Below are 24296 nucleotides of genomic sequence, written 5' to 3'. Positions count from 1 at the left end.
TGAGCTGGTTCCTTATATGGGGTGAGGGTGGAGTATATCCAGGGGTCGGGCTGGAGGGGTGGCTTGGGGGTTTTGCCCACCCCCTTGGTGGTGCTGTGTGCAGGTGGCCTGCACAGTACCCTGCTTTTGCTCCCGACACCCTGTTTTTGCTCCCAGCCCCTCAGAAGTGTCAGTTGTTTTTGGTCTTTTTGTATCTTGTTGTTCATAATTTGCCCCAACTGCCCATGCACACAGTTATTTTTAGTTCCTTACAGTTTCTTTGTGTTTTGTTGCTTGAGGAGACGTGTTCCGGGGCAAGCAGTGCAGCAAAGGGCCCCAGGTCCCAGCCTGTCTCAAGCAGTGCAGCAAAGGGCCCCAGGTCCCAGGTCCCAGGCTGTCTCAGGAGGAGAGCAAAAGGATGCACTGCGATCCTGGCCGGTTTACTTTACAGGCACAGCTCCCGTTGGGTCTTACCTTCCTCATGGCTTCTGCTCTCACTCGGCTGGTGAAGTCTTCCTTCCTCACCTGGTCTCCGGGCTCCTCATCCATCTCTTGCTGATTCCCTGACACCTCCCCATCCCTCTGTACGCAGCTCCTTCATTATATTCATTTTAGTTAAACCCCTCTGAGTGCGCCATCTGTTTCCAGCTGGACCCGTGAGCGATACAGATGGTTATAGACCTGGATTAACGGCGTGATCCTCTCCCTCTGCCTAGCACCAGGCCCCAGGCCAAACCACGTTTTCACCCTGGAGGAAGAACAAAGAACTCAGATATTTAGAACATGCCGTGAACCCTAAGTTTCTAGAACACTTGGACAATATGAGGCTCTGTTTACAGAGGTGAGACGTTATATCCCTGGTCCATTCGGGCAGAGACTGAAGTTCAGTTAGGCTTAGCCGAGGAGGAAAGCCCTCTAGCCAGAAAGGAACACTCTGTGTAGATAGAAATCGTGTAGCACCTTATCGGCAGACACATAGTGCATTTACTTTTCTGCACCGGACTTGCTTTCACCTTTCATCACATGGTCGGTTGCGTTAGTGCCAGCTGAGCTTTCCTAATGGCAGGAAAACCAGCCATGGTTTAATATTAGTCAATTTGGAAAATCGTTGGTGGTTTAATAACCCAAAAGTTTCTGGTCTTCTCTTGCTGCGATTCAAGGTGAGGGGAATTTCATGTTTACTGGACACCCCTGTGTACCTGGTGATGTGATAAATTATTTAAAATATTTTTTTTTCAGGCAGTCTTTACACCACTCTGGGAGGTAGGTGGCGTGATCCCTGTTTTGCAGACAGGGAGGCAGGGGCTTGGGAGTGTCAGGCCCAGGCTCCAGGTCACACCTCCCATAGGTGGAAGTGCAGTGATGTGGTCAAGAAATCAGGTTCTGGGCAAGTGATGTAAGTACTCTATGCCTCAGTTTCCTCATCGATAGAATGGGGGTAACAGTTGGACCTACTTCATAGAGCTCTTGTGGTAACTGAATGCAATGATGAATATAAAGTGCTTAGAACAGGACTCAGTGCATCCAAAAGTTAGCTAATTTTCTTTTCTGATTTCAACAGTCTAATTCATAGTTAAGATTCTGTTTTAAGCACCTGGAAATTTTTGTTATGTTTTGATTTTGAGTGAAAGAAATGATGAGAAGGTGATAAAAAGTCATTTTCTTTGACCTGATTTTAAAACTCTTGCCATTTCTCTGTCATAAGTTTTGCTGTCAGCAAAGCTGACATGTCTTTATGACATTTTTAGAGCATCCCTTTCATCATCTGCTTTACAATGACTTAGTCATGCTATTTAAATCAGGTTACAAAATCTGGAAGAAATCAGATGAGGCCGTTAAAAACTGTCTGTGAACAAAATGGGACTCACTGGTTGTTTTTAAGCCTTTTTTTTTTCTTTTGCTACTGGACAAATGATTGCTAAGACATCTAGAGAATGTTTTGTACATTCTTTTGGGGGCTGGGAGTTTTAAGATAAATTGTAAAATTCTAAAGTTTACAGTTCCGTGTTTTAGGAAACCTGGGGAGTGTGGGTTACATCACCTAGGACCCTGGCCCATTTTCCTGCATCTCTAAAGTCTTTTCCAGAAGTAGGTGGGAACCGAGGTGAGTCCGCATAGCTGGCCTCTTGAACAGACTTCACCCTAAGTCCCTTAACCGAGAGTGTGATTTCATGTGAAGGCAGTTTATAAAAAAATACACTTGCAAAAATAAATAAAGTCACTAAAAATATATTAGCTTTCTGCTTTCTAGTATATAGAATCAATTAGAACAGCAAAGATCGAGGTAAATTTATCTGACAGGAAACACATGCAATTACCAAGGCTGGTGCAGCTTATTTGAAGACACAAGCAGTATTAGCTATTTTGTCTAAATACTGGACGCGCAGGAATGACGTATTAGCAAAAATAACCACATTCAAGATATCATGAGAATAGTAAAAATACCTAGCTTCTGTGCACACCTATGCTCGGCATATTAAAACCATCCATCATGGCACATGATTTAAACTGTTTTTGCCGTTGGGACTGCTGAAGGCTTTTTCTGGATGTCCCGGTTTTCCTCATATGCATAGAACATGGAAGGAATTTCTTTATCTCCACCACCTTCAGAAAGGGGGGGCCAGGAACAATGCTGGGACCTCTTAAAGGAACAGAAAAGGGGGTGGATTGCACGTGAGAGTGTGTGTGAAGAGTCTTCAGTCTCCTTTGAGGATGATTGATCTACTGTTTGTCAAGACCTGCTGTTGTTTACGGTGAGTGACAGCTGGGGAGTGATGGATAGATTAACAATGGAAGAGGTGTGAAGGATAATTTAGGAGAGAGGCACTGCCCACTAGACGATCTTCACCACGTTCTAAACGTCAACACCACACACTCCGCACTCTGTTCTTCCCTAGTGAGATGGTTCCCAGGCTGCTGGAAACTCGAACAGAGACTCTTCCTGGGGAAAAAGCTTTCAGGTCATTCTGGGTAGTCGAATCGTCTGCCGTTACTTTCTTTCTGTAAATTTTTATTGGAGTGTAGTTGCTTTACGACGTTGTGTTCGTTGCTGCTGTGCAGCCTACTCGGGATCAGATAGGGTGAGCTCGGTGGCCCAGTGGGGCTGCGCTGGCTGGTTTCCTCCTCCACACAGATGGGAAACCAGTCCTCGTCAGCAGGTGGTTCTAATTGGGAACCTTGTCCTCCCGCTCAACCACGTATTAAACTGCTTCTGTCTGAGGCTGCGCAGTGATGGAAAGGATGGAGAGACGGGGAAGAAGAATGCACGAGGCCTGGCTCTGGACCATCCACCTGCAGGAGCACATGCCTCTCTGCTGTTTCCTTCAAAATCCGTTCCCAGCCTCATTGTTAAAAAAATATTTATTTAGGGCTTCCCTGGTGGCGCAGTGGTTAAGAATCCACCTGCCAATGCAGGAGACACGGGTTCAAGCCCTGGTCTGGGAAGATCCCACATGCCGCGGAGCAACTAAGCCTGTGCGCCACAACCACTGAGCCCGCGCGCCTAGAGCCCTTGCTCCGCAACAAGAGAAGCCACCGCAATGAGAAGCCCGCGTACCGCAACGAAGAGTAGCCCCCGCTCACCGCAACTAGAGAAAGCCTGCACCCAGCAGCAAAGACCCAACGCAGCCAAAAATAATAAATTAAAATTTAAAAATATTTATTTATTTGACTGCGCTGGGTCTTAGTTGTGGCACGTATGCGGGATCTAGTTCCCCGACCAGGGATTGAGCCCAGGTCCCCTGCACTGGGAGCTCAGAGTCTTAACCACTGGACCACCAGGGAAGTCCCCCAGCCTCATTTTCTGAAAATGAAGTGTCCCTCTCTATTTAAAGGTGGGCAGGTGGAATGCTCAAAAGGAGAAATCCTTTCAAAATTTTCCAATTTTAAATGTAAATATTAGAGAACACTATTTGGAAAGATGGACAGAGGAAATAAAGGAAACGAACTCTGATAGGCTAAGTTTTAAGAAATGTGGGCTGCTTGAAGGCAGCCCATGCCCCGTCTTGACTGCACCTCTGGACCCTTACTGACCTTGACACCCTTTAAGAATGGAGCTGCCACTTCCGTGCCTTGCTTTGGTTCTTCTCTAGCAATTAGGATTTACTTTATCAGTCCCGGAGGCTGTAAGGAAGCCCTCGAGATCCCAGACCCTCTAAATACCCATCTCCCTGTTGGCCCAACAGCCCAGAACCATGTTGCCGATGGCAAACCAGATTTTGGGTCTGCTCGGCTGTTCTAGAGCTGTTCTGTTCAAGATTGAGGAGGAATGGGTTTCCTTGGTTGCAGAGATAGCCCCCAGCAACACGCCGCGTGGCTGAGGATGCGACGGGTGCCACCTTCCAGTCCTCAAGCCCTTGGAGCTGGGAGCAGGCAGAGGGGGTCGCGTGAAGGTGCAGGAGAGAAGGACAGTGAAACAGCTGTGGTCTGTCGCTTCCCGGAACGAGCCTGCGATAAACAGTGCAGGGCCCATCCACCTGGGAGAGCTCTTTAGGGGACTATTTTATTTTAGTTTGTTAACTGATGAATCATTTATTCGAGCAAGACAAAAACGTCTCCACATCGTTTCCTTTTATACAGAAAGTGGAACATGTCAAATATATTACTTTTTCTCTTTTTCCACAGATCTTATTTGAGTCTGGTCCCAGGAGCTTCTTTTCATTCTAGGATTCACGTTTTAGTGACACACATGCACCCATTACAGCCAAAACAGCACACTTGAATTTTGGATAGTCATTCATTATGATGGTGACAGTACCAACATATGGTAAAAGCCCTCTGGCTCTCCCCACCACGTCCTTCTTTTCGAGCCAGTTCTTGCCTTCTTTGTACGAACCTCTATCATCAACTTTAATATTATCTCCTTCAGTCAGAAATTCGATGTCTCCATCATCTTTTTCATGAACTGTTCATTGCTCTGTGTGTGTACTATTGGAATGTAGGAGACTATTTTAATCTGCAAAAAAACCGTTTAAGTGGAAGCCAGAGTGAGTCTTCATCCAGTCTGAGCCTTTGCTCCACAAGTGTCTAGACTCCCAAGTTGGCAGTGCAACTGGGACTAAGCTAACTTTAGATAATCTTGAGAATGAACCCTGGAGACTCCTGTTCATCAAAAAAGGCTGTAAGAAGACATTCTTCCCCATCACATACTGGCTGGTACTTAAAATGCACGAGACAAGCTGATGTAGGCATCCCGAGCCATGGAAATGGACTGCGGTGGGATCGGCGGATGAAGGGAGGACTTCTTTTATCTTGAAGACACTCTTTCGTGGAAGTGTGTTCACGGCTGAGGAGAATTGTGATTCATTTTCTCGGTGGCCGAGCATCTCAGCTTCCCCCAAAATGTTCAACCTAAGATTTGCATTAGGAAGCATGGCGGCAGGGGGGGAAGGCCTGTGAAAACACTGTCCTTGATGAGAATCAATTTAAAAATTATTTGGAGTGACTTTTCTGCAAAGAAGTTGTCTTGTTTTTCTTATACAAAATTATTGCTGTGAGCAGGACCTGCACTTTAGGTTGGTTGACTAGTGGGGATGATAACCCTTTTGCCAACCCTGTTTTTTTTTTAAATTTTGAGGTGTTATTGCAGGGACAGCTTGCTGGGGCTAGGTGTGCAGTGTGTGACCTGGCATGGAATCCTCCAGGTGAAAAATTACTGCAGGCACAATGTCCCTCTCCCCTACCAGAAAAAAATGACTCAAGGGCTTCCCTGGTCATGCAGTGGTTGAGAGTCTGCCTGCCAAGGCAGGGGACATGGGTTCGTGCCCTGGTCCGGGAAGATCCCACATGCCGCGGAGTGGCTGGGCCCGTGAGCCACGGCCGCTGAGCCTGTGCGTCTGTAGCCTGTGCTCCGCAACGGGAGAGGCCACGGCAGTGAGAGGCCCGCATACTGCAAAAAAAAAAGACTCAATATCCTTAGACTTCAAATGAGTTAGTCAGATTCTAGTTCTCTTCCTCAGTTGAAAGGCTTGGAGAATCTCTGCATTGGAGGTCTTGCCCAAAAGATACAGAAGGTGCGTTGTGTGTGCACGTGAGTGTGTGTTACACGTCCACCTCCTATGTGTGTGCATGCATGTCATGTGCACACATATGAACGTGTCCTTCACGTGTATGTGCATCACATGGGTGTGCATGCGCTCTGTTGCGTCACCTGTGTGTGTCTGAGCGCACCCAGTGCAGCGAAGGTACCAGTTGAGCTGAACTTGAGAGCCTTGGAAGACAGTCCATTTCTCTGGAGTAGTGGGATTCTGGTTAGTGTTAAGAAAACAGCTAAGCCTTCATTTTGTTATTTGAGAAACATTTGGGGTTCTTGTTAAAAAACAGCATCCATGAGAAAAAATATCAGCTCTCTCAGGAATGACTATGTTCGTGGCTTGGAGGATGAGGAGTCTCAAAGGGACTGATACCCAGCCATCAGCCAGGTTGGGGGTGCAGGACACACTGTCCAGGAGGGCATTGCTGCTCCTTTGTGGTATCTGCTGCGACTACAGGTAGTCCTGCTAATGGTGGCTCTTCTTCTCTTGAGACTAGCAATCTTCTCTCAGGGGCTGCATACTGGCTACCTTGTAATCTGTTCTTTGTAAGGACCTGGGACCACTGTGTCTTCTGTGTCCAGGCTACAGTAGCCTTATTTGGTAGCTCACAGCACACCCCTCTTTCTCTCTTCGGGGACTGCCACTGCCAAGGGACCTTCTCTACTGCTTAAGGGATTGGAGGTCCCATCACTGAATAACTGGAGTTGGTAGAGCCCTGGGAAGCCATTTCAGATTTCTTTTTTGGGCCTTGCATCCCATTCCTCGACAGGCTTTTCGAAAAGGATGGGGCAATTTTATCTCTAACCAGTACATTCCTTTTCTGCTTCCAGTCCTTGTAGGATCAGGGTCACAAATAAGCCCCCTCTCCAGACCAGACACATATCCTGGCAAAGAGGTCTTTTCCTCCCCCGAGTCTGGCCCTTCAGTGATGCCAGGAAAGGAGAGAGATGAAAAAAATAAAGCCTCTCCTTCTCCGTGAAAGCTCCCTCTCTGCCCACCTGAACTTGAGCCTCTGTGTCATCAGCTTTCTCATACTGAACGTCTTTGTCCTATGGGAGCAGATGTTCATGGAGTCCAGTGATCAAGCTACGGCGTTTCATTTAATGATATTATACTCACTTTCAACGTTAGGAGAATCGATAATGTTTTCTATTCAACTTGGTTAAGTCTTGGTTAATATTTAGCTCTGTCTTTAAGCCTAGTCCAGATACCTACAGCCTGACACGTCTAAACGAGGAAACTAGGTGCCCAGCCTGTGTTCAGTCCCTGCCAAGTTAAAGGAAAGCGTGGGCAGTCACTGCAGTTGACCGTGGGAGTGGCAGGTGTGAAGCTTGGCCTTGAGCTGTTGTTATTCTCGGCCCTGACGGTCTGCCGACTTGGGTAACTGCTATAAAAGCTTTTTAGCTGTAAGCAGAATACAGTCCCTGGTGCCTACTTTCTAGATGAGCTGCTAGGAAAAAAAAAAAAAAAAAAAGAGGCTCTGCCTATGAGAATGAAAGTTGTTTTGCTTCTAACATATTAGAAGCAAAACAACTACTTAGGTGAAGGTTTGCTTTGCTAGAACGTTTGATAGGAAATTCGGTGTTTTTGAATCTGGCAAAAAATATGGATTAGACAAGTGGCTGATTATAAGTTATTACTTATAAGCCCAAATGCTTGGTCCGCTAAATATTGTGATTTTTTTGTGGTGATGCATGTTTCAGAAATACTCATCAGACCTTCTGCATCATATAAGGAACCTTTGAAGGTTCTCTTCCACCTTTCTTCAACAAGGCCAAAGTTCGTTTCTCTCTTTCATTGTAACTTGACAGTCTTGATTGGACAGCCACATCTGGGGCTGATTACGAACATCTATCTTGACAGCCACCTACTTGCTACCTTTGTCAGTGACCAGGCTATACGCTTTTCCAGCACGAGGCTCCTACTTAGGGCAGCTGGGGCCGAAAGCTTCAATACCTGTATTCTGTCTGGAGGAGAGGATGAATTTGTGTAAGCAGACTCCAGCTCACTGCCAGCTCTGCAGTCCCAGCCACCAGCCTACATTTTCTTCTCTGCCTACCATTTATGAGAGATAAATAAGTTTATGCAAAAACAAAAAGAGGTACAATTCTAAGATGACACTGTAGGGAAAGTTGTTACACAAAAGTGCATGCAATAGGGCTTCCCTGGTGGCGCAGTGGTTGAGAGTCCGCCTGCCGATGCAGGGGACATGGGTTCGTGCCCCGGTCCAGGAAGATCCCACATGCCGCGGAGCGGCTGGGCCCGTGAGCCATGGCTGCTGAGCCTGCGCGTCCGGAGCCTGTGCTCCGCAATGGGAGAGGCCACAACAGTGAGAGGCCCGCGTACTGCAAAAAAAAAAAAAAAAAGAAAGAAAAAAAAAATGCATGCAATAAACTATTATATATAGGATGGATAAACAACAAGTTCCTACTGTATAGCACAGAGAACTTGTTCAATATCCTATGATAAACCATCATGGAAAAGAATATAAAAAATAATATATATAACTGAATCACTTTGCTGTATAGCAGAAATTAATATGACTTTGTAAATTAACTATATTTCAATTAAAAAAATTTTAAATGCACGCAGCAAAATCACACATGATTACTCAAGATCAGCTACAAGTTCAACTCAGAACTGCCTAGCAGTCACAGCTAATGGAGCGTGACTCCTTCTCCTTCTCTTTTCTTCTTCATAAAAGCAAGCAAAAGAAAGAAATGCAGCGTCCTTCTGTCCTCCAGTGTCCTTGTCCTCGTGTCCTCTTAGACTGTCCCAAGCTATGGCATGAACCTCACCAAAGTTCCAACCCCATGTCCAATATTACTCAGCTCTCTGTGTTACTGAAACACAAGCTAACATCATTCCACACAGGCCCCAATGTCCTATCATCTCTCCTGATACCTTTCTCACTACACCCACTTAGGTTTAATCAGCTCTTCACCACCCATGCGAATGGAAGGTAAGTAGTAGCTTGCATAACCCAAATGCTCAGATATCCTAAAATCAATGGAGTACATCACTTTTTATTCTCTCTTGGCGTCCAGCAGATCTGTCTTCATAATTACATGTTGAGTGGAGGCTAGGATTAAATTTTGGAACTAAAATGGTGTTAACATTTAAATGAAAATGTGTATCCCCTCTTTTGAAGAAAAGAAATCAACTGGAGAGCCAATCATCCTAGAAAGAGATAGTTCACAAAGTGGAGAATACCTCCTCATAAAGTAAAAACCTGACTTCCTATTTGGACAGAATTATAACATCAGGCTGAAATGCCCCGTCGTATAGCCTTAGGATGATCATTCTGCTGATGAATACCCGCCATCTACCTGGGTATGTGTTTTAAGACTTTAGATGGCTGCTTTGGACCCTGGCCTCCTTGCAGGCAGTTTCTCTGATTGCAGGGGCAGGAGTGTTATAGAATTAGTCTCTCTGCCTTGAAATTATTTCTACAGATTCTTGGTCCCTTGGAATCACTTCTCTAAGTAAATGTCAGCGTTTATGCAAAGACCCAGGAACATCACATATTACAATAATGGTAAAGTTGGGTTTAAAGCATTTCATTGCAAATCTTTGCTTGTTTTTATGAAAGAGAAGAAGGGAGGAGGAGGAGGGGGCGTCACTTTCCATTAGTTGCGGCTGCCAAGAGGTCCTGAGCTGACCTTGCAGCTGACCTTTCCTTTGGTAACCTTGTGGGATTTTACTGAATGCATTTTTTTTTTGGCACGTGGCATCTTAGTTCCCCGACCAGGGACTGAACCTACGTCGCCTGCAGTGGAAGCGCGGAGTCTTAACCACTGGCCTGCCAGGGAAGTCCCTTCGGCATGCGTTTTGTGTAACAACTTTCCAGATAGTCTCATCTTACAATTGTACCTCTTTTTATTTTTGCATGGATTTATCTATCATTATTTATTGAACATATTTTCTGGGCCACAGTGCTTTTGGGAATGAGGTGGCATGAGTTACATAGGCAGAGAGAAGAAAAGCAGCACCATAACCACAGGTGGAGCTCTTAGTCATTCTAACTGTCAGGCAGCCCTTGCTTAGGGAGCCAGAAGAGGCAAGCTCACTCCTGAATATGGTATAATTGATACGTGAGATGCTAAGAGTGAGGCTTTCATACAAACCTAGAGATGATGGTATCCTTGCAAACACCCGAGTGTGTATTTCTTTGTACTCTGGAAATTGTGATCAGCCAATGAAATGGGCATCATCTCTTTTCTTATTGCTTGTATACAAGCCCATCTACAATTTCAGGGACAGAAAAACGTCACTGATGGTGTGAAGTGCCTGTCTGTAACAGTGCTTGAGGAGTAGCCCAGGGAATCCGTGGATTAAAGGTCGATGTTCAGTGTGTCTGTTGTGGGTGAGCAAGGTGGCATGGCCATACCTGTGAGGGGTGGGGCTCCCTCCAGCGCTCACACCTACACACCCCTACATGCTGCATCTTTATTGGCTGATGCGTATGCTGATGTTTTAGGAACAATGTCCTCAGGTCTTTCTCGTGCACTGTGATTCTCTTAGTGCCCAGCTTTGTATCCAGTTCTTAAAAAGCCACTTTAAGGGGTTGTTGAATTACATTTGCATTGTCCTTCATTGGAAAGCCATGTCTGGCATTTAAAAAAAAAAAACTGTTTCATGGTTTCTCATAAAGGTGCAATTTTGCTTCGTTCTTATTCATTTATTTTCACAGTGGGGAGAATAAAACTGTTTCCCTACAAGAATTATGGTCCATTTTTTGCCTTTCATGTTAGTGATTTCCACCCAACCCCACTGCCCTCCACGGCTCCCTAAGAAAAATGACAGCAATTTGAGAAGAAAAAAAATGCAATCTTATAACAAAGCAGGCCTTGTCTTGATAAATACAATGATCGATGACCGCAACCATTTTAAGTCCTTTTGGGGAGATGAATAATTCTTTGATTATGTCTAAGAAGAGAGAACACATGAATTTATGTTCTGGGTCCTCAAATACCTTCTCCCTCTCCCTTTTTACTTCGATCTAACTTGCCTGAAGTTAATGAAGCAAATACCCAGGGGCAGAGGCAGGTGTTGTGAGGCTGGAAGCTCATACAATTTAAGACCTTTTTAAGGAAAAGAATACAAAACTATCTTACTTTTACTTTTTTTTTTTTTTTTTTTTTTTTTTACAAAAACATATGGCCGTGTGAACATACTGCCAAAGCAAGAGAGATCCCTGAAGCTTAAACTTTATTGGCTTCATGGTAAGTCCATTCCTGTGGGTACCATATTGAAATAAACGTCCACCTATACTATGCACGTTTGAACTTTCTACTTGTGTACATGAACTCAGGAAACGTCGGTCATGACTATACAGGGACTAGATAGGAACAGGCAAGTATAAACGTAAGACCACAAGATTACATATTGGGTTTTGAACACACAGATAGGGTTTTCTGTTTTTGTTGAACTTCAAGGTCTCCAAAGATCACCTCTCCAGACTCTGAATTGTCTGACGCCTGCATTTAAATGTTCACTTTAAGGGGCAGGTAATCAACTTAATACATTATCATTCACTCAGACAAGCCTACTCAAACACCATTCTCTGAAGTGGACTCATGCTGAGCAAATCCTTATTCTAGAAGCCAGGTGATGGGTGAGGGAGGGAAAGGGGGTGGGGTGGGGAGCACAGAGCCGGTTGGCAGAGCTTGGCGTTTGATTGATTGATTTTTCAGGCAGTTCAGATACTGGTCTGGAGGTCTCCATTGAGGAGGGTCCTCTGGGTCTCCGTGGTCTCATTCAGCCGGGATTTGTCCTGCTTACTGTCACTTCGTTCCCCGTCGTCTGTGCCGCTCACCTTGACCAAGCAGAGGACGTTCTGGAAGCTCTTCTTGAAGTTGTCAGACAAGAAGGCATACAGGATAGGGTTGGCACAGCTGTTAGCATAGGTGAGGACCACCACAAAGTCAAACATGCCCTTAAGGGCTGGGGTGGGACTGATGGCCACAGACACCGAAGAGACATTGAAGATGTAGAAGGGGAGCCAGCAGAAAATGAAGACAGCCACCACAATGGACACCATCCGGGTGACCTTCTTCTCAGACTTTTTCCTCTTGGAGGAACCCACTCGGATTCCAGAGGACTTCACTTTGATGATAATGAACAGGTAGCAAAGACAGATGATGGTGAGGGGCACCAGGAACCCCAAGATGAAGGCATAGATGATGAAGCCTGTGTACCATGCCCCAGATTCGCCTGGCCAGTTGATGGTGCAGCTGCTTCTCCCCCATTGGTTGCTCCGAAGGCCAGCATATATCATGATAGGCAAGATGACCAGCAGAGAGACCCCCCACACAGCCACGTTGATCATCTTGGCTGTCCGGGGTCTCCTCCACTTGGCCGACTTGATGGGGTGGACCACAGCCAGGTATCGGTCAATGCTCATGACTGTCAAGCAGAAGATGCTGGTGAACTGATTGATGCCATCCACAGTCATGACCACCCGGCAGATGGCCTTGCCAAAGGGCCAGTGGACCAGAGCCACCTGCATGGCCAGGAAGGGCAGACCCAGCATGAAGAGTTCATCTGCGATGGCCAGGTTGAGGATGTAAATGTTGGTGATGGTCTTCATCTTGGCATAGCGGAGGATGACATAAATGACCAGTGTGTTGCCACACAACCCAATGATGCAGACCACAAAATATATGAAGGTGAGGACTGCATTGCTGGTCAGGTCATAGTATGGCTCTGTTTGGTTTGAAATGTTGGCTGTAGCCACGGAGCCATTGAGGTCGAATGGAGAGGAAAGCCAAGGTTGGGTCCCATTGAGTAGTTCATATGCCAGATCCATGGCTGCCTGACAGCTTAGGCTAGTTCCAGCCAGCCAAGGATCTTGTTCTCACCTTCATGGGTCCTGGAGGCAAAGGATCCACTGTGACATCTGCAAGGAAAAAAGGAAAATTGATTCATCAATCAGAGGCTACTTAAGTTCTCACCAGCTTTCCGTGTTTCTGGTTTGCCCTCTCAGATGCTCTTCAATCGGAAAGTGTGTTATCTTTCGCATCAACGTGAGCCTACCAGCCCATTCTCATCAGCCTGCAGGCTTTTTGAGTTGTTTTTCCACTGCGGGGGAAGGGTTTGAGTTAAGTCATCAGAGTTTATCTTGTCACCTTTGGTGATGCACACATGGGAGTTGGCGGTGGCTGCAACACAGCGATTCCTAAGAAGCTAACTGGTCTGAACTGTAAAAAGGCAGAGCTTGGAGAGGTCTGACCTCAGAGGAGTCTGACGCCGGCATTCCTGGCCTTTTCCCCTTGAGGAAATCTATGTTGGCTTGTTGACTGCTTTGGAGTCTTTCCATTCTGAAAATCCCATCATGGAAAAATCCCAGACTTTAGAGGTGAAAAAAACCTAGGGTTCACCCATGGAGCCCACGTGACCCCGTGCCAGGCACTTAACCGCTCTGACTCTCATTTGTTACAGTGGAGGTGTCATGAAGGCGAAGTGATGCAGTGCAGGTGAAAATGCCCAGCACTGTGCTGGCTTCATCATCAGAACTCTAAAAAATTTTATCTTTTCTCCCTTTTTCATCTACCATTTTATTTACTTCTAATTTATTGAAAGCTGCCTACACGATGAACCAATTTATAGTCTTAAATATTAAAAATAAAGATCTGGCTTGCTTTTATTTTTCAGATGTATGCTGTAGTTGATTTTTGTTTCTTCCGTTTTTGTTTCTCGTTACTCCGTGCTTGACCTCCTCATGCCTTGGAGAGTCCTTTCCCAAGTCCCTCGGCAGGATGCTTATCTTTTCACACGCTGGAGAATTTGCCTGTGATCCCCTGATTAAACATCAAAACAGGAGCCGGTGTGAGGGAGGAAGCCTCATTCACAGAAGTGAATTCCAAACACGAATGTCGATCGTTCACATCCACTGTCCCCTTGACCTTCCCAACCATCCTATGAGGTGGGGATAATTATCCCCATTTTACAGATGAGGAAACTGAGGCTTAGAGAGTTTAAGGAACTTGTTCCCATTCCCTTGTACATCATTGGTGGAGCTGGGATTTGAACACAGGACACCCAAGTCTTCTGCACTTTTCACAGCATCACAGCTGCTGCTCAGTGGATTGGAAAACTAGTGGCTGATAATGGGGCTTTGGTTTGAAGCAGCTGACTCCTGTTTTACCTCCATGCTGAGAAAATAATTGTAACAATATTGGCTTGGCCTAGGATATAGAACAATAGCTCATCACATAATTAAATGATTTATCTACGGTCATTCAGAAAACATCACTGGGGTGCTTCTTTATTCTGGATACCAGGGATACAGGAATGAACAAGGTATTGGAGGTGACAACTTAGGAGGGGAGACAGGAAGGATGCCAACTCTTACAGGGTGTGAATTGCATGGAGATATGAACAAAGGATTTAAGAATGCCTTTCTCTGCTGGGGGATTCAGAGGAGGCTTCACATGAGGAATGTCTGAGCTGGGTCTTGAATACATGAAGCATGAAGCCAGGAGGGCAGGTAAGAGGTCATTCTGGGAAGAGGGAGGCTGGAAAAGGGGTGATGTGCTGAGCTCATAGCGGGAATAGTTCGTTTGGTGGACACATTTCCTCTGAGCAGGGCGCTTTTCCTGGTGCCTGAGTGAAGACTGGAGAGATAGCTCCTTTCTGCTTGGAGAGACTGCTGATGAGTTATAGGGGACTTAGCCAGCAACAAATGCCTCAGGAGGCTTGCCCACCTTTGTCTCTGGTTCATTCTGCACTGCCAGGCGCATTGCTTATCCTTTCTGTGCTGATTTCCCCACTACACAACTGCTGTAAAATGGGGTCTGGGCTTTGTGGCTGATCTTTCTGCAGAGTGCTTTGGGGACCCAGGATTCAATGTCTGCACTGGGTAAAAAGCATAAACTGGCAGCTGTTAAAAACAGAAGCTGTGAAGAAACCATCTTTGGCATCCCTGGGTTAACATAGGTTGTTTCCAATATCATTTCCATCTGTTTTGTTAGTTACTTTAATTCTTCTGACCCAGAATCTTATTTAAGGTGCCTGCATTGGAGTATACATTAATCACTAGCATTTCCAGGGTCCCATCTATGTGATGTGCAAGGTCACACTCCTATGTCTGGGTAAAACTGAAGACCTCTGGGCTGCAGAAGCCCTGTGTAGAGCTTTGGGGATAAGGGTGATGATGCAGGCAGGTGAGGGGTGGGTTGGTTGAATGCTGACCTCCAGCCCTGACTCTGCCTTTTTGGCTAGAGTCTCATACAATGGGATGGAATTGCATAGGGTCATTTTTTTTTTTTTTTTTTTAATTAGGCTGAGAAGCAGCATTCTCCACTTTTGAGAGAGGTAGCAACAGACAGAGTTCAGAGCTTGGTGAAGGTGGCAGAGATGGTAAGCTGGGGAACCAGTCCAGAGTGAGAAGTCTCCTCCAAAGAAGAAATGAGTTTGAATAACAGTGAATCTTATTGCATCAACAACGAAGTCAGCTGCCTAAGGTCTCTGAGTGACTTTGCTTCATTTGTGTCTCATTGAAAGTGGAGTCCAATGCCAGGCATCATTAGTTGCTGGATTGTGGTTAAATGCACCAGGAAGTTTGGTTTTTCTGCTTTATTTTTTCCAGCCTAAGAATTGTTAGATACTGGAAATGCCTGGTTGTTGGTTTCCTCTGAGACTGACTCCAGCTCTGTTGGAGAGGAGGGTGAGAATGGTCTAGAGCATCCCCTCCCCTCCCAGAGGGGCTGTGGTTCCCAGCCTAAGAATGTTGGGATGGGGACCACGCATCCGGGGTGGTCCTAAATCCTGCTCAGCTTCAGTTTTTCCCTTCTCCCCAGCATCTTTCCCTCCATTCAGGCCCCACCCCACTTCCCTCGGGCCTCCTAAACCCCAGTGGGTCTCCGGGCGGCTGGAGCGTGAGCCCCACAGTTGGGGGGGAGACTCAATAGCCAGGTGCCGGCCACCGAGGTGCTGGTGCGCCTAGGAAAAGCCGAGGCAGCGCTGGCCGAAGGGCAGTGGGGAGAGGTGAGACTCCGGACCGCCCAGCTGGCTCTCCAGGCGGGCACAGAAAATCCTCCTCTGCGCCATCCACCTTGCTGGCCCTCAGACCCAAGGGTTTCCTGAAGGATTCCCTGCTATTTCCAGGAGGAGGAGATTAAAGATTGTCCTGCCAGCACCCTTGTCTCCGGGGCATCAGGCACAGCTGGGAGCGGGCGACAGCCGCTTGGGGATGTGGCCGGCGGCTCGCGGGCGCAGGCCAGTCAGAGATTCGGTCTCTCCACACCTAGGCATCCTGTTCTCTCCGCCCGGGCGCTGGGGAGCAGACCCTGCACCGTTCGGGATCCGTGTCCCAGGCCCGGCTAGAAAGAACAAGGGAGGAACCCAATTCCTGCTCCGCCGCTTCCCACTCACAGGCTCGGATCCCGGGTGCGCGCCCGCAGGAGCCCCGGCGATGTCCCCCCCGGCCTCGCTCTCCTCGTGTCCGGGCTCTTTTGCGGGCGGATGGGAGAGAAACTGTCGCCGTCGAAGCTGTCACCTGGACACTCGGCTGGGGGACCAGGACCGCACAAGGGCGCACGCGACGCACACCAGCATGCAGCTGTGCGGACACGTCCGTTCCAGCACACACGACCCACGGCGCCCCACTCACGCCGGGACACCCGATGTCGTTCATTCCCACCAAAATCACTCCCCAAAACACGAGGGTGGAGAACCACGCACCGGGACCTACACTCGGGCACACCGACGCGCGCACCCCCATGCAGCGCAGATGCACCCAGGTGCCCAAGTGCTTGTCTCTCTCTCTCATACACACACACACGCACACACGCACACACACACACACACGCACTCTCCCCCACAGCTCACCTTTGCTTTTCCGCTGCAATCCGCCAGCTCGGCTCGCCGGCACCCAGCGGCCGTCCCCAACCCAGCCGGGCGCGCAGCCGCTTGGCCGGCGCTCGGCGTCCAGAGCTGCCCGCTCCGCTCGCGAGTCGCACCGCCGAGAGCTCGCTGGGCCCACAGATCCCGGGCGCCGAGCCGCGGACTGAGGCTCCGGGCGCGGGTGATGGAGCGCGCGCGCGCGGGTGGCTGCGCCTCCTGGACTGGCCGTGCCGAGCGCGGGCCCCTCGGCTCATTTCCCCACGCCCCCCCATTACGTCACGGCAGCTCGCTCCGCCCTCCCGGTCCTGTGGGCTGACAGAGGTGAGCCGCGCGGAGAATCCTGCGGGGGGCTCCGGGCGGAGGTCGTGGGCGCCCGGGGTAGAGGGGGACGCGCGTGCGGGGCGCGAAGGGTCGAGCGATTTCGGCCTCCCCAAAACCCGTGGCAGGGACACGCGCTGTCTTCCGTCCGCTTTCACAGAGTCTGTTCTGTTTCACCCAGCCTATTGCAGGCAGCTGGAGTGGCGCCCGGGGACCCAGACTCGCTCCGCGACCTCTGCCATCTCTGCATTCAGACAAGTTTGCAAAGCAGTGGGTCATCCCCGGGCGCAGGGCCAGGGGATGGAGCGGGAGAAAACGGGTCCGGGGAAGGCCCTTCTCCATGCGGTGACCAACGCCCCTCCGCACAGGGTGTGAGCCCGCACTCGGGTTCCAAAATTCCGGTGCGGGAGCAGTCAGAGGCCCAGCAAGGGAGCGTCTCATCCCAGCTCTCCCAGGTTTCCACAGCTTGGAGACGCAGTGGCCATGTAGCCCGTCCCCTACCTTAACCTTGACCGTGGGCACCTACTGTCGTGCTCGGCACAGCCCCTCCTCTTCCCTGCTGTGAGGGAGCAAATGCATACAAACGTGCATGAAGTAGGTACTGTGTCCCGTACAGGTAGAGCTATTTATTTTTTGACTGTGATGATTCAGCTTCTGTTCCAAGTTTAATGTCATAATTGGTCCTGCAAGCCTCTCCTTCCTCACCCTCCTCCAAGTACACACACACACACACACACACACACACACACACTCACCATCCTGAGTACAGTATTAGAAGATGGGAAAACAGAAAGCAAACGCCAACTATAGTTTTTCTCTGTAGGCTGAGCTGGCTCTGACTGTGCTATTATCTGATTTGCAATTCACCAGTGAAAGTTACAGTCCAGAGGCTGGTTAGCAGGTACCCTGAGCCCTAGAGATGGGTGAGTGACCTGGGAAGCTGGAACCACCAGGTAAGGTAGCAATCAACTGCTAGTTTCTATCTGGGCCAGGCTGTGTCTTGGGGTACCCACCGCGAGGGTGGAAATCAAGGGTTATCATTGGATGTGTCTCTTTCTGAGATGTCAGTCCTAATGGGGCTTGAATCGTTATCCGGGTAGCTCGACAGAATAGGAGTGCCCCTGCTCACCACCAGCTGGAAGAGGGAAGGGTGGTCATAGTACCAGGAGACAGAGTGGAATTGAGCTCAAGAGAACCCTGCATGCTCAGGGTGGGGGGGCAGAGCTGCTGCAATAGCACCTGTTGCAACTTCTAGTTTAAAACCAATGACCCAGGGCTTCCCTGGTGGCACAGTGGTTAAGAATCCGCCTGCCAATGCAGGGGACACAGGCTTGAGCCCTGGCCCGGGAAGATCCCACATGCCGCGGAGCAACAAAGCCTGTGTGCCACAACTGCTGAGCCTGCGCTCTAGAACCTGTGAGCCACAACTACTGAGCCTGCATGCCACAACTACTGAGCCTGTGTGCCACAACTACTGAAGCCTGTGGGCCTAGAACCCGTGCTCCGCAACAAGAGAAGCCACCACAATGAGAAGCCCACGCACCGCAACAAAAAGTAGCCCCCCCTCTCGCCGCAACTAGAGAAAGCCCACTCGCAGCAACGAAGACCCAACGCAGCCAAAAATAGATAAACAAAAAAAAATACATTTTTAAAAAAATTTTTAAAAAAAACAACAAAAACGAATGACCCAACTGGTTTCCAGGAAAAGAGGAAGAAAAGGAAGATCCAGGAAATGCCTATTCCAGTCTCAAATTCCTTTCCCGGGAACCATGTTATCTTTTCAAAGGTCTTGAGCTGTTGGTGCCAAACTCCTGTGTTATTTTTTTGAAAAAGAATCGTTTTTCTAACCTATACAAGAAATGAACCGGTGGCTCTCAATGTCCCCCTTCCCGTCCCCTTCTAACCCTCAGGGTAACCCTGATGGAACAATGCTTTTTTTTTAAGTTTTATATAAGTACTACCAGCAAAAGCAGACTGCCCCTGATGGATCGGCTGAATAACCATCTCCCTTCAAGGCAGCTAGCTGGGGCGATTAGTAGTCTTCTTGGTTGCAACCTCAGGGGTTTCCCAGGTGAAATTCAAAACTGCCTCCCCTGGACACGGAGGGGAAGAAGAGACGGAAGAAAGGTAGCCACTGAAGATTGGTGGGTGGCAGTTTTAAGAAGCAGGAAAGTCACACATGAGGCTTATCTTGGGTGCTGCAAAATGCATAGATCTCTGCGCCCGCCCTCCAGAATCTTAGACATTTATATAAAGGCCTTAAGGGGGTTCAGTCGTGTATTCAGTCCGGATGGTCTCGACAACACATTGCTTTGAAGGCTTTGAGATGGTTCCTAGCGAGGGAATGTACATTCCAAGGACAGGGGAAGGGGCACCGAGCCTCAGATTGCCCTGGTCCGGCTCTCAGGTCAACCGGCTGTCATGTCTTCTCCAAGACCTCCTCCAACAATGCTCTTTATCTCGGATGATCTGATGCAGTGAAATCCCCCTTCGCTATCCTTTCCTTGTGAAGCCTCCTCTCCCCCGCCTCCCCATAAGGCAGGTGGGGTGAGTCCAGCCTGGAAAAAGTACTGGACTGATCCATCCACCTCAGGCACGCCTGTCTCCACTGCAGGGCTGGGTGAGTGGGTCCGAACAACCTTGACCTTGACAGCAGAAACTGTGTAACCTAGAACAATTGTTGATTTTGTCCGGATAAGGGAGGCTTCCCTCTCCCGGCTTTGAATGCCTTGAGAGAGCTGTTTGATTTTGCTGCCACCTGCCCTTGGCGGCTACCCTCAGGGTTCCGGTCCCTCTTTGAGTCCTGATGGCTATTCTTCTGACTTCCCCTCCATCTGCCGAATTAAGTCTGCACTGTCACTGGTGGGGCTGCCTCCCCTTCCTCTGCAGTTTGCTGAGTAACTAAGTAACCAAACCCTGAGCCAGAAAAATAGAAGGGTTGGAGAGGAGATAACCTCCACCCTGGCTTGTTTGATATCTTTAAAGCAATTAAATAATACCTTTCCCTCATTCAGCACTTATCAGAGAGACAATAGACAGCAGGAAATTAAGAACAGGAGCAGGACCAAGGACAGGGCCAGTGCTCTGCCTGTAACATGGGGAGATGCCGCTGAGTTCAAGCTTTTGTTGAGAAGTTTACAGCCCAGGGGCCCTGATGTGAATACAGAAGTCCCAAGTAGGTCATTATGTCTCTTAGTGGTGTAATAAATTAAATGGGGGAGGAATCGTGACCCTGCAATCAGTTTAGTGGAAGAAAGTCTTGCAGTTAAGCCTGGAGGAAAGCAGGAGAGCCCTGGGAGGAGGCTTGGACCCGGTTGGGAGAGGTGGATGCCCATCCAAACATCCAGGGTGGTTTTTACTGTCTCCATGGGAATGCCGAGGCGGAGGCTCTTCACGTCCATAGATGTGGGAAGAACGGCGCTCCTGAGGTGGAGAACATACAGATGTACAGAGGCAGGGACGGTCCCCTGCGTGTTGCTCCTGTTACCTGGACTTCCTGGGACACTCCTGTTTTCAGTTGTTCTGTCCCTTGTCACCCACAAACCATGTGCCTCTTACCAAAATTGAGATGTCAGCTTCCACATTCCGTCTCCGAGGCTGCATCTTGCAACCAGTGGCACGAAAAACCCTTTCTGACATCATGGGTCCTGATGGTTAGTTTGGAAAATATGACATATGGTCACCAGAACTCTTGTAAAACTCTGACCTTTTGGCATGGTGGGTTGAACAGTCTCTTTAGATACAGAAGGGGTTAACGTGGGCCCTTTCATCCCCTCTCTCTTCCCCACCCCTTGACAGGTAGGAGTTTGGCTGGACACTCACCATTTTTCTCTATGAGATTCCTCAATCCATAGGGAATGCAGTGGCTGAGTGAGTGAGCAGACGTCAGAACCTCTCTGAAAACCACCCCTAATAAGTCTAGAATCAGGAATCATGGTTTATGGTTTAGAGAGTGTTCCTTTTTCTCTGCCCTCCCCCACTGGGGCAGAACTGCACATCAACATAGAATCCTGGATCGAGAAAGGACCTTAGAAATGCTCAAGTGTGTAGCCCATGTTCCATCATTATACAGGTAAATAGATACCAGGCTCAGAGAGGCCCGGTGACTTGCCCAAGATCACCCAGCTAGAGAGTGGCAAAGTCATGCCGAATCAGCTCTTCTAGTTCCCAGGCGCCTGCCCCTCCCATGGGGACACGACCCTGCACGATGAATGTGGGAAAGCTGGAGGAGGGGGTTCCCAGCTCTCCCCACCCTCCAGCCCAGCACTTTCTTCCATCCATATCCTTTTCCTGATAACCAAATCCCTGTAGCTCTCACCCTGGCCTAGATCCTTTCTTTCAGCCCCTTGGCGACATAGTTGGAAAACACGAGGCCATCCCCCCCTGGGGTTTTTCCCAGCACGTGCTTCCTATTGCACAGATTCTGCCAGATGCTCTGTAGGAAAAGAGCACGGGTCTGGGAAGCGCTGCATGTCCGCTCCTTCTCTTAAAGATTCCCTCCTCCCCGCCCCCGTGCTTATTATTTACACTCATGGGTACTGTTTATTGAGTACCCATTATGTGCATGGTGGGGACTGAGCGATCCGCACATCCATCATTTCATTTAATCTTCTCAACCTCTGAGATCCATACCATTATTATTATTAATATTGTTATTTTGAGAAATCTTTTCATGAAGAAACCTATTTATCTTCAGCCCAGTGTTTTCCCAATTTATTTCGCTGTGGGGAATCTTCCCTGTGAATAATTTTTTTTGTTTTTTTTTTTGCGGTACGCAGGCCTCTCACTGTTGTGGCCTCTCCCATTGCGGAACACAGGCTCCGGACGCGCAGGCTCAGTGGCCATGGCTCACAGGCCCAGCCGCTCCGCGGCATGTGGGATCTTCCCGGACCAGGGCATGAACCCGTGTCCCCTGTATCGGCAGGCGGACTCTCAACCACTGTGCCACCAGGGAAGCCCTTGTGAATGATTTTGAACACTTGTTGAGTGTTTACTGTGTGCCAGGCACTGTACTGGGCACTTTATGTTAACTCATGTAATCTTGCTGAAACCCTAGGAAGCCTGTCACCATTATGACTCTCCCCATTTGTGAATGAAGCAACCAAGGCACAGAGAGGTTAAGTACTCTGCTCAAGGCCACACAGCGACCAATGCCAGAAGCAGGATTCTGCAGAGCAGCTTGGTGGAGAAGGGGGTCCTTCCTTCCTCCAATCACCCCCGGAGGCTGATTGAGCTGGAGGAGGGACTATGAATACCTTAATTGTTTAAAATTCTTTTCCCTTCCATTTATCCCCTAATCTCAAGGTGTTTGTTGATGAGTTCTGGATTGTTTCCAAGTTCTCCGAGGCCCAGACAACCATCCAGTCTTTTCTAGGACCCTTTTTCCTCCCCCTTCCAGGTCGAGCCAGGTAACATGTGTCTGGTGCTCTCCTGCTGTGTGACCTGTCCCCTCCTACCTCCATGCTGAATTGCCTAATTAGCTTGCTCTCTGGGCAGGCCTTTTCCTGGGAAAGAAAGAGCTGCCTTTAGGGTCAGATTTATAGATTCAGGGAAGCCAGATGGCCCTCGGAGAGCAGCTAGTACAGGGCTTCATGACCAGGTGGCGCAGCAGAATCACCTGGGGAGTTTTAAAAACTAAAGATGCCCTGGATCCATCCTTAGCGATTCTGATATAATGGACCTGGGACGGAGACCAGATCATTTGTTTTAAAGTTCCCCAGATGACTTTAATGTCAACTAGAGCAGAGAACCTCCGCTAGTTAAACCTTCTCATTTTAAACTTTTTTTTTCTGTAAATGTATTTATTTTTAGCTGCGTTGGGTCTTCATTGCTGCGTACGGGCTTTCTCTAGTTGCGGCGAGTGGGGCCTACTCTTCGTTGTGGTGCGCGGGCTTCTCATTGCAGTGGCTTCTCTTGTTGCGGAGCACGGACTCTAGGCGCGCAGGCTTCAGTAGTTGTGGCTCATTGGCTCTAGAGTGCAGGCTCAGTAGTTGTGGTGCACAGGCTTAGTTGCTCCGCGGCATGTGGGATCTTCCCGGACCAGGGCTCGAACCCGTGTCCCCTGCATTAGCAGGCGGATTCTTAACCACTGCACCACCAGGGAAGTCCAACCTTCTCATTTTAGAGGTGCAGGAACTTTGGATCAGGGAGGGGAAGAGTCTGTCCTGGGTCAGACAGCAAGCAGCTCATCTCTTTACCGGGGCTGCTGTGGACTCACAATGCAGTCCACAGTTCCAGGAATCCTGTGTCACTGGTAGAGTGGGAGCTGGGTGGGATTGGTGCAGGCGTGGGGCCTGGGAGCATCTGCTTTACAGGCAGATGGAACCAGAGTTTTTCCCTCATAAGGAAAAGCGCCACTGAGTAAAGAACACCCTCGTCTCGTCGAGGGGTACCCGGGTGACATGGGGGCAGCACCTCGGTGCCCTTTGGCAGGTACTCATTACTGATGCTCTGTCCCTTGTAGGCATGGGTATTTCACAGCTTCTGAGAGGTGGGCCATGATCCCACAGATGGACCAGAACGAGTAAATGGGTCTCAGTGGTTTTGTTTGTGTTTAGGTCAAGGAAGATCAGAGCCAGATTTCATCCTGGCCAAGTTAGAGAATCACTGAGCTGGGTCAGCCTCCTGTTTCTGGCATGCTCGCTCCTGGGGTCTGTGCTCCCCTGTGTCACCAGCAGCTGGGAACCTGTGTGAGGAATCCCACCGTGTCCTTTTCCCACAGCTAACTCCTTCTAACTGTGACATCCCCCTTGTCCTTTTCTTCCTGTGTTAGTGGCCACAACCTTAGCTCACCCTTCATAGGACATAGAATCTTTACATTTTAAAGGGCTTTGGGGGAGGCTCAAGCCCACAGGAGAGGATCTCCAAGTGGAGATGCCTGCCTGATGTTGGCAGAGGGGTCTTCATTCCGAGAGGAGAGGCATCTGTCTCTGATGGCAGAACACGTACGTAGCTCGCTGTCTTAGGATCAGGAATTTCAGATGCCCGAAGGCCTCCATCCCCCGCGAAGCAAAAGCCGGGAGTTAATTCAGTAACTGCAATTGCTAGATTTAAATGCTCTCTCCAAAGAGGCTGCAGTTCCTCTGCTGGCCCCAGGGTGGCGTGAGCACACAGAACTCA

General features: G+C 48.8%; 2 protein-coding genes across 3 annotated transcripts in view; one reads left to right on the top strand and one right to left on the bottom strand.

The window, feature by feature from the left end:
* The window catches only part of SLC39A11 (solute carrier family 39 member 11), a 382284-nt gene that overhangs the window by 12376 nt on the left and 345612 nt on the right, over positions 1-24296 (top strand). The gene's annotated exons all lie outside the window — the stretch shown is intronic.
* On the bottom strand, positions 11650-12836 carry SSTR2 (somatostatin receptor 2). The gene has a single exon (XM_081219812.1). It carries the CDS (start codon positions 12820-12822, stop codon positions 11713-11715), a length of 1110 nt encoding a protein of 369 aa, XP_081075938.1. The 5' UTR covers positions 12823-12836; the 3' UTR covers positions 11650-11712.

Source organism: Mesoplodon bidens, assembly GCF_964165515.1.
Source record: "Mesoplodon bidens genome assembly, chromosome: 19".
NCBI lineage: Eukaryota > Metazoa > Chordata > Mammalia > Artiodactyla > Ziphiidae > Mesoplodon > Mesoplodon bidens.
The sequence above is the reverse complement of the archived record's forward strand: the minus strand, read 5'-3'. Positions and strand labels throughout refer to the sequence as shown.

Coding starts and splice junctions, on each gene's coding strand:
- SSTR2 (XM_081219812.1), bottom strand. CDS start 12,822: ATGGATCTGGCATATGAACTACTCAATGGGACCCAACCTTGGCTTTCC.